The sequence below is a fragment of the Pelophylax lessonae genome, assembly GCF_965119305.1.
Source record: "Pelophylax lessonae genome assembly, chromosome: 5".
NCBI classification, from domain to species: domain Eukaryota; kingdom Metazoa; phylum Chordata; class Amphibia; order Anura; family Ranidae; genus Pelophylax; species Pelophylax lessonae.
The window spans coordinates 324,201,330-324,218,366 of NC_138772.1; the positions used below are offsets into that span (position 1 = coordinate 324,201,330).

A 17,037-nucleotide genomic window follows, 5' to 3' on the forward strand; every position below is an offset into this window, starting at 1 on the left:
GGAACATAAAACATTTTTGATGCCATAGGGATCTGCCATTAAAGTGTTGTAAAAGATTTCCCCCAAACTAACAGCGCTTCACACATTACTGAAGTTATTCTGACCTGAGAAGATGGGCTTTTGAGCCCAGAAAAAGACCTAACAATTTCTGCATTTCTTTAGGGTCATTTTTTTTTTTTTTTATAATTCTCTAAAATTTTAATTATTTTTTAATTCGGAAGATGAAATTCCATAGAAACTGTGTCTACTGTGATTTCTAAATATTGTGAATTATTTTGTAGGAAAGACAGTCTTCTCCTGTGCCACAGGTATCCCAAATTAGTGAAAAATGTAAAAAAATTTATAAGTTTAAACAAGCAGGAGAGTCTCTAGGTACTAAAAATAAGAAATCGTCTAAATAATGACGAACAAATAAAGAATAGGATTTAACAGAGACCACCCATTCCAACAATGATGAAAAATATTAAAAATATGCAGGAAGGGTGTATCGGCAATAACCAAAATGCAGACTTGATATCCGCTTTCGCCATTAAAGCCAAGGGTCCCAAGTGTTGCAGAATATCAATCACTTCCTCCAAAGAGGAGTAAGAAACTGAACAAAGTTCATCCAAAATTTAAAGTGAACCACCATGCGGATATAAAAGCTGGTGTGCAAGTCAAAATTCATTTGGATCTTGCTAAAGGAGCTAAATTGCTAAAGGTGATAACCTAAAAATAACAAAAGGAGGAACTAGAAAAGGCCTGGAAATTCTTCCTGCTTGTAATTCTTTCAAAATCTTTTTTTAAAAAATGTATATACATTTCTTATATTATCCACTTCTCTGCAACCTAATTTATTAAATGGAGTAATAAATAAACCCCCCTAAAGTCCATTAATAGCGGAGCTTTCTGCTAGTCTGGATACATTTCCAGCCATGGTAGCATTCTTCGCAGCTTCACCGGTGATAGAGTTTGAGAAATGGCTCTTTAACATTCTGTTGCACTGAAGATAATTTCTTAAAACATTTAGTGATTGGATGGGGACCTGCGCAAAATGCACATTCATGACAGTATCTACAATATGAAAGCCATTTACAGTGGCTGTCATAAAAGGAGAAGCAAACTCATTTCTTATAATCAGAAGAATGTACTGATTGGTTGCTATTTGGACGCACAATAACCGATTTTTGAGGCAAAAATAAACACAGCCATTGGCCAACATCCTTCCTTCCCCAAGACAGATTACATTGCACCAATAATTTTTGTATAAAAGCTTCATCATAGTAATACCATGACAAGTCTCCAAAATGTTTTATATGCTTCCTATATGATATCTATATGTTGAAACAAACCAGTACTGAGCTCAGGGAATTTCTCACAAATTATACTTGAAAATATACAAAGCAACAAAATGTGATTATTTTAAAAAGGTGGGTGATTCTTTTCTACACCCACTGTATATATTTATGAATGGATTTACATTATTCATTTTTTTGATATTGTACTTGGATTGTTAAAAGTTTTCTAGTATAGCACCTTATATATTGATTTTGATGAGCTGTGAATTTCGGTATTACAGTGGAAAGAATACCCTGCAACCGATAACAGGTAAAGGCCCTTCCCTGTATTTACAGGGAACTAGTGACAGAAGTAATATTGTAGGGGAGATTTATTTATTTAAAGGAAAAGTTTTGAATCTTTTTTTATTTGCAAGTAAAACTAAAAAGGCAAGACTTTTTTTTTCTCATTTTGGAAAAATTAAGGGAGGAGGGTTAGAACCCATGGCAGTTTTATTTTTGCCATTGCTATCCCATTGGGAAGGTTATCCTTCACTTCCTGTTCCATAGCCACAACTGAGCCCAAAAATCAAAAGCAAACACCTTAGGGACCTGAACTGTTCACTCATCTTATCTATCCACCTCTATGATGGGCAGTCTTTCTGAACCAGAAGATGCAGCAGGGTCAATTAACAATGCTAAGAAATTTAAAACGTTGAGCATGACATTAACTTAGATTCTGGGCTCCCTGGACACTCCAGAAGACATTCTAGGACTTATTAAGGCCTGTACCCATATTTGATATCTGGATAGTTTAAATATTCCAATACTGTGATGCATATTTTAACTACAAGCAAAATACAGAATAGTATTAGGTCTGGTATACAAAATACTGAATACTTTTATTTAGAAGGATTTTAACCACTTTCCACCCAGCCACAGTAGTTTTACTGCAGGGGGGTGGAAGCTGCAGGCCAGGCAATGTACCTGTATGTCACCTGGCACATGCACACTGGTGTGCCGCTCCCATGGTATACAATGGTGTACAATGTGATCATCTGTAGCCAATCACAGTGCTTATAGCAATAAAAGCTGATGTGTTTTGCAGTTGGGGGGGGTGGGGGGTGTGACGGTGGCGGGTATCAGACCCCTGGCCTTCCCATTCCAACTCGTGACCAAGGACCAGGCAATCTCACACCCTGCCGTCACTTGCGTAACAATGCCACTCTCAGCTGCACCCGGCACACAAATTGTCCAGCTTGCGGGACCACAATCTAGATGCCAGCAGACAGAGCGATTGTCACTGGGCTAATTAAACAATTAACCCTTTCTCTGCCACCACCTCTACGTTATAATGAGCCCAGAGGACGCTCGTAATTTTAGAAATACCAATTATGACTTTAGAATAATCATCTGTAACACACACTGTCACCTCAGACAGGAATGTTCAGATTGTTTATTCTATACAGTAGCGCTCTTCCAAGAGGCAGGTTCTGGTTAGCTTGAATTTAAGGGCTTAGAGACAAAATTAACAGTTCTCAAAAAAAGGTTTATTTATAAAAAAAGGTTAAAATTGGTGCAAATAAAAATGTTTACAGAAAAATGGGTTACAAAGAAAAAGAGACAATTCAGCAATTTAGAAGAATAGATAAAGAATTCAGAAATGAAAATACTTGCATTCAAAAGTCCTTAGTGTTTCAGAGTTCAGAGGCTTAACATGTGTGATCGGTTCCCCCTTGAGCGATGTTTCTGCTTGATGTTAAAATTGAGAACTGAGAGCTCCCTCAGCGTCTCTTTTTTCTCTGACCCCCAGGGGGGTGTCACCAGAAGTACTTGACCAATAAACACTGGGGCCATGGGCGGCCCTGGAAGCTGAGCAAAATGCCAAGACACCTCCTGCTTAGACAGATTACTAACAGAACATATATCTCGAAATATGTAATGGTTACATTCTTGAAACTGATATTTTATTGTCCGGCATTAAATTTATTATCCACAGACACTAAACACGGGTTATCTCGGAATAACCTCGGACCCGTAAGGCATCTGATCGCTAGCTTGTCTTCCCTAGGGTCGAATGTGATCATGTATGATCTTAATTTGATCAGTAGTTTATTTGCGATTCAAATATATACTTTCTAGAGACAGATCTTGTTTGTGTGTAAAGTTAGGACTTTTGTGGGTAGCTGCGTCCAAATAACAGAGCTCTTGAATGCTTTGTTATACGACCCATTAGCCATATGGCTTTGCTCAGATTACGACATAGCTCTGAGCAGGAAGAGACATATCAACTAGGATGTCTGTATCCTGTGCTGAGATAACAGCTCTGTTTGAAGCTCGCATGTTAATTAGGAGAAGGTGGGGGGCTGAGGAAGGAATGACCTTTTTGGTTTTGAAAACCGTCAGCTGCTGGAGTCACGCAAAATGGTGGCAACAGAGCAGGATACCATGACAAGATCGTGTCCCAGCGCACAATCTCATTACAGGGGGTAACAGAACAAAATAACTTAGCGGGGAGATCTAGTTAGTTCAGATCTAGTTTTAGTCATTTGCAGATACATTATGTTCTTTATAGAGTTCAAACTGCACAAGTACAAATTGTCAAAATGATAGAACATATTCTATATAACAATGTACAGTATATTATTAGGATAATCTAACCTAAAAAGTAACTAAGGTAACCAATTGTGCCCCCTTTAAGTCAGTCTTCAAACAGAATTGTGGCCCCCTTCCTTTGGATTCAAGACCTAGGTTTTACATAGGACCTTATGTTAAATCGCGCCCACTATGATGCCTACTCCGGTCTGTGTCATTCAAAGGTTAAATGCCAATGCCTCAGTGGGAAACTATTTTAACAAGGCAATCACTGGGGATGGAAAGGCATTTGGGGCACACAAAGTAGATTTATTTATGCCCAGAGCTCCCGCTTTAACATGCAAACATTAGGACTGAGGCTCCAGGATCCAAGGAGCCCCATAGGGGTCTGAAGAATAAAGGCTGGTACACAAGGGCCGAGTAATAACCGGTATCAGCCAGTTCAACAGAAAGCTTTTAACATTTGGCCAGTGTGTACAGCAGCCTGTCTGGCATCCAATTAGTGCTTGTAGCTAATGGCTGGTGTGTTCTGCAGGGTGGGGGGCAGAACAAATAGCTCAGTGGAGAGATCCAGTTAGTAGCATAGTTAGTAGAGTAAGCTTATCAGGTTTTTCTCATTCAGCCCTATGGATTGAATGAAAAAAAAAAAAAAAACCTTTGTGTACAGGGCTTAACATAGGTACTTACAGGCATCACTGACACTCAAACATCATTGTTAAATTACGCACCTAGTCGGTTTAGGTTATCTTTGAACATACAGAGCTTTAGTAAGGAAGGTTAGTGTACCAGTTGCAGAAATTATTCACCTGCATTATCCCATGCTAGGAGGAAATCAAATTTCAGAGGCTTCTTCTCAGTAAAGGCCCATCTCACACGCTGGAGTTTTTTGCCATCCTGGGAGAGTGCCTCATCTGTCAAATCTAGAGTAATAACTGCAAAATAACATATAAAGATGATGAAGATGATGACACTATAAAAGATACGTGAGAGCACAAAAAGAAAGACAATAAAAAACTTACTATATCTCATAGGTTTTTTTCCAGAATACAAAGATGGCTTGCCCTGCAAACCTAGTTCTTCATATGTGTCTTTATCTACTGATATAATAAGCTTTCCTGAAAAGAAAACAGAAACACTACTGAAAATGTAAAAACACAAACAGTATGTACACTGCATTGCAAAAGTATTCGGCCCCCTTGAACTTTGCGACCTTTTGCCACATTTCAGGCTTCAAACAAAGATATAAAACTGTAATTTTTTGTGAAGAATCAACAAGTGGGACATAATCATGAAGTGGAACGAAATTTATTGGACATTTCAAACTTTGTTAAATAAAAAACTGAAAAATTGGGCGTGCAAAATTATTCAGCCCCTTTACTTTCAGTGCAGCAAACTCTCTCCAGAAGTTCAGTGAGGATCTCTGAATGATCCAATGTTGACCTAAATGACTAATGATGATAAATAAAATCCACCTGTGTGTAATCAAGTCTCCGTATAAATGCACCTGCACTGTGATAGTCTCAGAGGTCCGTTTAAAGCGCAGAGAGCATCATGAAGAACAAAGAACACACCAGGCAGGTCCGAGATACTGTTGTGGAGAAGTTTAAAGCCGGATTTTGATACAAAAAGATTTCCCAAGCTTTAAACATCCCAAGGAGCACTGTGCAAGCGATAATATTGAAATGGAAGCAGTATCAGACCACTGCAAATCTACGAAGACCTGGCCGTCCCTCTAAACTTTCAGCTCATACAAGGAGAAGACTGATCAGAGATGCAGCCAAGAGGCTCATAATCACTCTGGATGAACTGCAGAGATCTACAGCTGAGGTGGGAGACTCTGTCCATAGAACAACAATCAGTCATATACTACACAAATCTGGCCTTTATGGAAGAGTGGCAAGAAGAAAGGACATTTCTTAAAGATATCCATAAAAAGTGTAGTTTAAAGTTTGCCACAAGCCACCTGGGAGACACACCAAACATGTGGAAGAAGGTGCTCTGGTCAGATGAAACCAAAACCGAACTTTTTGGCAACAATGCAAAACGTTATGTTTGGCGTAAAAGCAACATCACCCTGAACACACCATCCCCACTGTCAAACATGGTGTGGCAGCATCATGGTTTGGGCCGGCTTTTCTTCAGCAGGGACAGGGAAGATGGTTAAAATTGATGGGAAGATGGATGGAGCCAAATACAGGACCATTCTGGAAGAAAACCTGATGGAGTCTGCAAAAGACCTGAGACTGGGACGGAGATTTGTCTTCCAACAAGACAATGATCCAAAACATAAAGCAAAATCTACAATGGAATGGTTCACAAATAAACATATCCAGGTGTTAGAATGGCCAAATCAAAGTCCAGACCTGAATCCAATCGAGAATTTGTGCAAAGAACTGAAAACTGCTGTTCACAAACACTCTCCATCCAACCTCACTGAGCTCGAGCTGTTTTGCAAGGAGGAATGGGTAAAAATTTCAGTCTCTCGATGTGCAAAACTGATAGAGACATACCCCAAGCGACTTATGGCTGTAATCGCAGCAAAAGGTGGCGCTACAAAGTATTCACTTAAGGGGGCTGAATAATTTTGCACGCCCAATTTTTCAGTTTATTTGTTAAAAAAGTTTGAAATATCCAACAAATTTTGTTCCACTTCATGATTGTGTCCCACTTATTGTTGATTCTTCACAAAAAAATACAGTTTTATATCTTTATGTTTGAAGCCTGAAATGAGGCAAAAGGTGGAAAAGTTCAAGGGGGCCGAATACTTTCGCAATGCACTGTACTTTCACTTTTAGGGCCAACTTACATGGGCAGTAGCCCTTGCTACCCAGAGTGGTACAGGAGTGGCAGCCAGTCATTAACCACTTTACCACTAAGCCTATTTTTGACACTTTTTGTTACAAGTTTAAGTCAGTATTTTTTGCTAAAAAACTACTTAAAACCCCCAAACATTATATATATATATATATTTTAGCAAAGACTCTGGAGAATAAAATGGCGGTCATTGCAATATTTTTTGTCACGCGGTATTTGCGCAGCAGTCTTTAAAACGCCATTTGTTTGGAAAGATTACGAAAAATCACATTTCACTGCATTTTAAAAAACGAAACAGTAAAGTTAGCCCGTTTTTTTGTATATTGTGAAAGATGATGTCACGCCGAGTAAATAGATACCCAACATGTTAACGGTTTAAAAGTGCGCACACCCGCGGAATGGCGATAAACTACAGTCAATAAAATTTTCCATAGGCGACGCTTTAAAATTTTTTAACGGTTACCAGTTTAGAGTTAGAGTGTAGCCCTTTTTTTTTTTAATTATTGCTCACACTCTGGCGATACCTCACATGTGTGGTTTGAACAGCAACTTCATTTGCGGCGCGACTTCCATATACGAGCTAACGGCGACGGCTAAATTTTTTTTTTTCCTATTTTATTTTTTTTTAATTTTACACAGGTTTTTGAAAAAAAAAAAAATCTGATCACTTTTATTGCTGTCACAATCAATGTAAACATCCCTTGTGACAGCAATACGCAGTGACAGGTACTCTTTATGGAGGGATCGAGGGTCTAAAAGACCCTAGACCCCTCCACTACACTCCATGTATTCAAAACGCCGAAAACAGCATTTTTGAATACTGTCACTTTTTGAATCTGCCGCCTTTAGCAGCAGAGTGACCCGGACGTGACGTTATGGACGCCGCCTCCGGGTTACGTCATCGGAGACCCGATCGAAGCCGCTTCTGGCTTTGATCGGGACTCCATCCAGCCGGCGCACGTGCCCTGGGTGCTTGGGTCTCCCGGTGGGACAGGAGACCCAGGCAAAGCCGTGGAAGGCGGCGGGAGGGGGACGTCCCCTTCTGCTCGCCGGGGTAACGATCGAGCGGCTCCCAAGCCGCATCGGTCATTACCGCCGGAAAGCCAACCGCCGGCTCTAAAAAACGGTACCAGGATGTGTAATGAATTAAAACCCGCACTACTACTAAAATTTATAAATAAGTTAGCTAGAGGCATCACCCCGGTACAATCACGCAAAGTCAGCCGACGTAGGTCAAAGTCGCTAGACGTTAAGTGGTTAAAGAGGCGATACTGCTGCCTCCTGAATACCTGTTTTCAATCTTTTTCTTCGGACAACCAAAAAGGGACACAGCGCAACAGCCATGAGCCTAGCGTTTGGCTTGCATTTTTGTTTGCCCATTTACTTAAAAGTATAACTAAAGGCAAAACGTTTTAGTTTTGGATAGAGTGGAGAGGGATAAGAACACCTGTCATGTTTTTATTGCTGCCTGTGCCCATGTTAAAAAGGTTCACCCTCTCTATTTCTCCTGTTTACCATTATCATTGAAAGTGAAAGTAAATGAATATCCCACATTTTGGGTTGTCCCCAGAAAAGTAATAGATAGGAAATCTTCCAACAGGGACACTAGTTCTGGGAACCAGGGCTGTGGAGTCAGTAGATAAATGTTCCGACTCCTCAGTTTTTTGTACTTCCGACTCCTCTGTATTAATTTTTCGACACTGACTTGGGTGGGTGGCATTGCAGTAACTATTCTGGCCACATCACTAACGATCTCTGGATAAACAAGGATGGCTTCTTCAACTAACAAGATTTCATTTTCCAGCAAAAGACTCTCTCTTTTCATCATTGAAGATGCAATGCCCTCAGCTATTAACCCTCCATTTTTGTTCAGGCCATATAACAGGCTCTTCCATTCCAAGAGGAATTTACCCGGGGTTAGATCATCACATTGCAACCTCTTGGTGACAGTGAAGGGGTGAGAAAGAAGGTTCTCAAGCTCTTTTGTTTGTGTCCACTGGCTTTCAGTTAATGCAAGATTTTCATTGTCCATTTCTTCTATGAAGTCTAAGTTCAAGCAAACGCTTCACCATTAAATAAGTGCTTCCCCAGCGAGTTGTTTGATCCAAAATGACTCCTTTTCCTGCACATCTTTTCAAAATTGCATCCGTTTTCGGGGCCCTGGCTGCAACAGTTACTTGCCGTAATTTGCCAATTAGTGTAGCTGCATGGCGATCTTTTAATCCATCTCTTATGGCAAGTTTCAGTGTATGAACAGCACATCGCATATGATGAATAGTAGCAAGCTTCAATGCTTCTTCAACAAAGTTGTCTAAAAAAATGTCAGCATTCTCTTCAGTTTCTAAATTTTCTCCAATACTTGCAGAGCTGTCTTCCTCTAACTCTTTTCTTTCATTGATTTTTATTGAGAAAAAGTCAAATACAAAATACAACAAACATGGTAAAACGATCATGCTAGACATGGTCCTGAATACCATACATATAAAATTGAGGAGTACTAACATTCGAGGGGGGGCATATCCATTAACCGACTGTGTTGAGGTCAAAGAGGGTAGTCCAAAGATCCACCCCCAACACGCGAGCTGAAACAGGATGCAGAGGGTCAAGTCCCCATATAGAGGGCTGCAAAGCCCAAGAATAAACCACAGGCAATATACAACGAGGTAAGGCGGAGGGTATCTCCAGGAGGGGAAGTATGAGGGGACACCATGCCCCCAATGGGTGGCGAGACATATGGGTCCAGCACATTCCCCTTCCAGAGAAAGCCCCCAAGAGTGGTAGGGTGGCAAAGAAGGGTGGGGGGGGGAGTAAGGTAGGATAGACTGGAAGGGGGTAGAAGGGAATAAGAGCATAGGAGGCTCAAGAGGTTAGCTGAAATAAGGAGAGAAAAGAGGAAAAAGAAAGAGGGTCTGGCAGTCAGATCAAATGGAAACCTGTACATATTTAGCCCAGGGTTCCCAGATGGTCTCAAATTTAACCACATTATTATTGATAATACCAGCGATTTTTTCCTGTGACATGATCTAGGAGATCTTAAGTATGGTTTCCCTGATGGACACCCTGGGTGTTTTCCATGCTCTGACTATGGCGAGTTTGGCTCCCAAGAGCATAAAATGGAGGAGTTTGAGCAGGTTTAGAGAGCAGACCCTAGACCCCTCCACTACACTCCATGTATTCAAAACGCCGAAAACAGCATTTTTGAATACTGTCACTTTTTGAATCTGCCGCCTTTAGCAGCAGAGTGACCCGGACGTGACGTTATGGACGCCGCCTCCGGGTTACGTCATCGGAGACCCGATCAAAGCCGCTTCTGGCTTTGATCGGGACTCCATCCAGCCGGCGCACGTGCCCTGGGTTCTTGGGTCTCCCGGTGGGACAGGAGACCCAGGCAAAGCCGTGGAAGGCGGCGGGAGGGGGACGTCCCCTTCTGCTCGCCGGGGTAACGATCGAGTGGCTCCCGAGCCGCATCGGTCATTACCGCCGGAAAGCCAACCGTCGGCTCTAAAAAACGGTACCAGGATGTGTAATGGATTAAAACCCGCACTACTACTAAAATTTATAAATAAGTTAGCTAGAGGCATCGCCCCGGTACAACCACGCAAAGTCAGCCGACGTAGTTCTACGTCGCTAGACGTTAAGTGGTTAAAGAGGCGATACTGCTGCCTCCTGAATACCTGTTTTCAATATTTTTCTTCGGACAACCAAAAAGGGACACAGCGCAACAGCCATGAGCCTAGCGTTTGGCTTGCATTTTTGTTTGCCCATTTACTTAAAGTATAACTAAAGGCAAAACGTTTTAGTTTTGGATAGAGTGGAGAGGGATAAGAACACCTGTCATGTTTTTATTGCTGCCTGTGCCCATGTTAACCACTTTAATACTGGGCACTTCCCTCCCTTCCCACCCAGGCCAATTTTCCCCTTTTAGCGCTGTTGCATTTTGAATGACAATTGCGCGGTCATGCAACACTGTACCTTCACCAAATTTATGTCATTTTCCCCCCACAAATAGAGCTTTCTTTTGGTGGTATTTGATCACCTCTGCGATTTTTACTTTTTGCTAAACAAATAAAAAAAGTCCGAAAAGTTTAAAAAAAAAAAAAAAAAATTTTGTTTATGTTCTACAATTTTGTAAATAAATAATTTTTTTCCTGCACTGATGAGCACTGATGAGACTGCACTGACAGGCACTGATGAGGAGGCACTGATGGGGTGGCACTGATGGGGTGGCACTGATGGGGTGGCACTGATAGGTGGCACTGATAGGCGGCACTGATAGGCACTGATATGTGGCACTGATAGGTAGCACAGATATGCAGCATTGGTGGGCACTGATAGGCGGCACTGCTGGGCACTGATAGGCGGCATTGATGGACACTGATAGGTGGCACTGACGGGCATTGATAGGTGGCACTGACGGGCACTAATGGGCACTGATAGGCGGCACTGGTGGGCACTGATGGGCACTGATGGGCGGCACTGATCGGCACTGACAGGCGGCACTGATGGGCACTAATGGGCACTGATAGGCGGCACTGGTGGGCAATAATGGGCACTGGTGGGCGACACTAAAGGATGGCAGTGATGGGCACTTGTGGGCAGCACTGATAGGGAGGACACTGGTGGGCATCACTGATGGGGAGGGCAATGGGGGGCTCCCTGAGCCCTGATTGCCATCCCTGGTGGCCATAGTGGGCATCCCTGGGGTCATAGTGGGCATCCCTGGGGTCATAGTGGGCATCCCTGGTGGATCTAGTGGCATCCCCCCCCGAGGGTCTGCACTGGTAATCAATGATCTGATTACCAGTGCCGACCCCCCCCCCTGTCAGGGGAGCCGCCGATCGGCGCTCCTTTACTCGTGCCTGTCAGGCACGAACTAAGGAAAGCCGATCAACGGCTGTTCCTATTTACTATGTGACCAGCCGTGATTGGACACGGCTGATCACATGGTAAAGAGCCTCCGTCAGAGGCTCTTTACCGAGATCGGAGATGCAGGGTGTCAGACTGACACCTCGCATCACCGATCGCCGCTCTGCGCGCCCCCGGGGGGCGCCCAGAGCGGAGTTATCCTGCCGCCGTCATATGACGTCCGGTCAGGATAACTCAACCACATTCCCGCCGTCAATCTGTAATAGGGCGGGCGGGAAGTGGTTAAAAAGGTTCACCCTCTCTATTTCTCCTGTTTACCATTATCATTGAAAGTGAAAGTAAATGAATATCCCACATTTTGGGTTGTCCCCAGAAAAGTAATAGATGGGAAATCTTCCAACAGGGACACTAGTTCTGGGAACCAGGGCTGTGGAGTCAGTAGATAAATGTTCCGACTCCTCAGTTTTTTGTACTTCCGACTCCTCTGTATTAATTTTTCGACACTGACTTGGGTGGGTGGCATTGCAGTAACTATTCTGGCCACATCACTAACGATCTCTGGATAAACAAGGATGGCTTCTTCAACTAACAAGATTTCATTTTCCAGCAAAAGACTCTCTCTTTTCATCATTGAAGATGCAATGCCCTCAGCTATTAACCCTCCATTTTTGTTCAGGCGATATAACAGGCTCTTCCATTCCAAGAGGAATTTACCCGGGGTTAGATCATCACATTGCAACCTCTTGGTGACAGTGAAGGGGTGAGAAAGAAGGTTCTCCAGCTCTTTTGTTTGTGTCCACTGGCTTTCAGTTAATGCAAGATTTTCATTGTCCATTTCTTCTATGAAGTCTAAGTTCAAGCAAACGCTTTACCATTAAATAAGTGCTTCCCCAGCGAGTTGTTTGATCCAAAATGACTCACTTCCTGCACATCTTTTCAAAATTGCATCCGTTTTCGGGGCCCTGGCTGCAACAGTTACTTGCCGTAATTTGCCAATTAGTGTAGCTGCATGGCGATCTTTTAATCCATCTCTTATGGCAAGTTTCAGTGTATGAACAGCAGTGTTAATTTTGTCGACTAAAACCGACTAAAACGTTTTCGTCGACTAAATTAACACAATTTTAGTAGACTAAAATACGACTAAAACTAAAACAATTCAGATGACTAAAATGCCATTTTAGTCCTAAGACTAAGACTAAAACTAAATTGAAATTTGCTGCCAAAATTAACACTGATGAACAGCACATCGCATATGATGAATAGTAGCAAGCTTCAATGCTTCTTCAACAAAGTTGTCTAAAAAAATGTCAGCATTCTCTTCAGTTTCTAAATTTTCTCCAATACTTGCAGAGCTGTCTTCCTCTAACTCTTTTCTTTCATTGATTTTTATTGAGAAAAAGTCAAATACAAAATACAACAAACATGGTAAAACGATCATGCTAGACATGGTCCTGAATACCATACATATAAAATTGAGGAGTACTAACATTCGAGGGGGGGCATATCCATTAACCGACTGTGTTGAGGTCAAAGAGGGTAGTCCAAAGATCCACCCCCAACATGCGAGCTGAAACAGGATGCAGAGGGTCAAGTCCCCATATAGAGGGCTGCAAAGCCCAAGAATAAACCACAGGCAATATACAACGAGGTAAGGCGGAGGGTATCTCCAGGAGGGGAAGTATGAGGGGACACCATGCCCCCAATGGGTGGCGAGACATATGGGTCCAGCACATTCCCCTTCCAGAGAAAGCCCCCAAGAGTGGTAGGGCGACAAAGAAGGGTGGGGGGGGGGAGTAAGGTAGGATAGACTGGAAGGGGGTAGAAGGGAATAAGAGCATAGGAGGCTCAAGAGGTTAGCTGAAATAAGGAGAGAAAAGAGGAAAAAGAAAGAGGGTCTGGCAGTCAGATCAAATGGAAACCTGTACATATTTAGCCCAGGGTTCCCAGATGGTCTCAAATTTAACCACATTATTATTGATAATACCAGAGATTTTTTCCTGTGACATGATCTAGGAGATCTTAAGTATGGTTTCCCTGATGGACACCCTGGGTGTTTTCCATGCTCTGACTATGGTGAGTTTGGCTCCCAAGAGCATAAAATGGAGGAGTTTGAGCAGGTTTAGAGAGCAGACCCTAGACCCCTCCACTACACTCCAGGATAGCCTAATCTTGGGGCAGGCCCACCAAGTGTGCAAGTGGTCACCAGATGAACCACAGCCCTGGTGAGCAATTTAACATTAGCTTCGATGAGAGAAACATTCAGTATACCTGTAAAGGAGCGTTGAAGGCGAAAACCCCAGTCGTCCAGGTCCTACTTCATTTCCAGGTCCCTCTCCCAGGCTTGCGCATATGCAGGTTTGACATCGCTGTTGGATAGTATTGAATAGATGAGGGAAATCCCTCCCCTTTGGTCCCTGGCTTCTGAGCACCAGCGTTCATAAAGAGTGATTTGTGGAGGGTCAGGTTTATCGTCCTATATGGAGTGGAGGAAATGTGATATCTGGGAGTGGCGATATCTCTCAGTGAGAGGCATTTTGAGGAAATTGACATAGTGTGGGAAAGAAAGGGGCCCCATGGAGTTAAAGAAGTGTCCAATGCGAAATAGGCCCTTGTTAAGCCACCAATGGAAGGCTTTGATATTTAGTCCAGGGGGAAATAGGGGGTTGTTAAAAACTTCCTCTAACTCCAATATCGGTTTGTTACCTTCTTCATCTGCGTTCATCTTCTCAATTGTGCTCAACATGTTAGAAGCGTTATCTGTCACAACACATAAAATCTGTTCCTTTGTAATTTCAAAATCTTCTAGAACACCCTCCACTAGCTTCTGAAGGTAATCACTGGTGTGATGTGCCTGAGTGTCCTTTAATCTGAGGGTCCGTGTTATTGTTTTGTTATTTTCATCCACAAATCTAACATTAATAGCAAAATAATTGACTCTGTGACGTGTGCATGCGTCCATTTTAAGGAAGACAAAAGTCCTTTCAGAACTTTCTGTAGTTCTTCCTTTTAACATTTGGCCTTCTCAATTATAAGTTTCCTTATACTAAGTCATTAATTATAACTTTTTGTGAATTGGGACATTTAAACTTGCTTTTTTTTTTTTAAATTCCAATCTAAATTTAGTAGGAATCAGAGTCGGTGCATTGTTTGCCGACTCCAGGTACCCAAAATTTCCTACGACTCCTCAATTTAGACTCCACAGCCCTGCTGGGAACCTGGGGGTCCCCAAGGAATTCCCTTTAATTTGCAGGGATTTCCACTCACTTCCTGTTTGGCTATGGAACAGGAAGTGAAGGAAAATCTCTGCAATGGGACACAAATGGGGGAAAAAATAAATTTCTGACAACGGTTAGAACCTTCCCTTGTGCTATCCAAAATAAAAGAAATAAAAAAGTTTTGCCTATAGTTCTACTTTAAATGGATTGCATTCGGTGTTGGTACTGCCGACTGAACAAGAGCATCATTTTTGGCTCAACCATCCATTTTTACCAACGCCCGGGTACTTGTTTAAACAAGCCCTTAAAAAGACATTTTAGCTAACAAATGAAATCAGTAAACTGCTAAACCTAGTGAAAAAACATTGCAAACCATGGTGAATTAAAAAAATATCCTCTTAGTTTACGCCTAATCTTCCCCTTCTCAAGGCTCATGCACACTGCAGCTCAAAAAACAAAGCTGCTTTTACAGGCATTTGAGCTTTTGTTTAAGCTTGAAGTAGCTTGTACCTTTTTGGACTTGTTGGCATGTCTTTATTGAGCTTCTTTGAGCTTTTTTTGGAGCATAATCTTTTTTTCACATAAACCCTCCCCTCAGCTAATTTTTTCAAATTTTTTTGTGTGTTTTCGAGCGTCTCTGAACTTTTTAATGCCCGTTTGTGCTTTTTACGCATTTGTGGGCGCTTGGGTGTCTTTTCTGTTCGAAAGCTCCTCTTAAAACACGAGTTTGATGGGTTTTTTTTTTTTTTTTCTTGTAAGCGCATATGCCTGTAAACTCGTGAAAAAGCCATTGTGTGCATGAACACATTGGCTAACATGGAGGGGAGTTTCCAGGCAGAAAAAAAATCAGGCAGCTTCTTTGAGCTGCAGTGTGCATGAGCTCTAACAATGATAAACACAGGAAAAAATCTGGGTGTCCAAAGACGCCCAGAATTTAGCACTCTAACTTGGTCTAAATCAATATTGGTTAAAAAAACAAATATGAACCAGGTGGAAACAGAACCATAGATATAGCTGTATATCCACTTGCAAACTGGTCCTTTTCTGGCAATTTTTGTTTACATGTAACAATCAGATTTTTTTGCTAGAAAATTAAATTACTTAGAACCCCCTAAACAATATATTTTTTTAAAGCAGAGACCTGAGAGAATAAATTAGTGGGTTTTGCAATTTTTTAATGTCTCACGGTATTTGTGCAGCCGTATTTCAAATGCAATTTAATTGGTAAAAATAAACTTTTTTTAATTTTAATTGGTAAAATATAAAAGATGATGTTCCGTCAAGTAAATGGATACCAAATATGTCACCCTTTAAAAGTGTGCACGTCCGTGCAACTGTGACAAACAATGTCAATTTTACTATCCATTGGCGACGCTTTGAAATCTTTCACAGGTTATCAGTCTAGATTTACTGAAGAGGTCGAGTGCTAGAAATACTGCCCATAATCTTTTGTAGTGATACCTCACATGTGTGGGAGGATCGCTGTTTGTGTGTGTGCGGGACCAACGTGTGCGGTCACCTTTGCGAGCGAGCAAGGGGGAAAGGGGGCGCTTTTTTCTATTTAGTCTTTACACTGTTGCTCTAATTTTTTTTTCGTCACTTTTACTGCTGTCACAAGGAATGTAAACATCCTCGTGACAGCAAAAGCATGCGACAGATACTCTTTATGGAGAAATCTGGGGTTTATAAGACTCCAAATCCCTCCTCTGCCCTTAAAAGTATCCAAAACACCAAAATTTGGTAAACCGAAAGTAATATCAAGTTGTTTCTGCCAGGTTATCATAGCGGAGAGTCGAGCAAAGCCATTTTTGGCTTATTTCGGCTTCCTGACCAGGTGGTGGACGCACTGGCTGGTCGCTCGGGTCTCCTGGTCACTACTTTTAAAAGCAGTCCAGCAGCTAGTTAGCAGTTCAGATTGCTCTTACAGTTTTTTATTTAGCGAAGGCGGTAGGTTCTTTTGTATCGGGGTGATGCCTGCAGGCATCATCATGGTATAACAACCCAAACTCCAGAGATGTAGGGGTATGTCGCTGGTCCGGAAGTGGATATATAATAAACAAGCAAAAAGTCAGGGGAGCAAACCCTGAACATGTATTTCTAAAGCTGGTGCAGCTATGAACCAAGTGACATGTATATTAAAAAAGAATAGCGCACACATGCAAAATAATTGACTATCAAATATGAAGGCAATCCATAAATAAAAATGGGGATTTGGTCCCACCATATGGCCATATCGTGCTCAAGCCCACCCCTACGTCAAAGTACCCCATTATCAGCGGGTCCTACACTAT

At 42.0% G+C, this 17,037-nt stretch overlaps 1 protein-coding gene across 1 annotated transcript in view; it reads right to left on the bottom strand.

Moving 5' to 3' along the window:
* The window catches only part of RPP40 (ribonuclease P/MRP subunit p40), a 57,735-nt gene that overhangs the window by 11,471 nt on the left and 29,227 nt on the right, over positions 1 to 17,037 (bottom strand). The window contains exons 4-5 of the mRNA XM_082259658.1: positions 4,871 to 4,966; positions 4,658 to 4,783 (exon numbers count right to left, since the gene is read on the bottom strand). Coding sequence (XP_082115784.1) covers positions 4,658 to 4,783; positions 4,871 to 4,966 — 222 coding nt within the window. The remainder of the gene's footprint in view (positions 1 to 4,657; positions 4,784 to 4,870; positions 4,967 to 17,037) is intronic.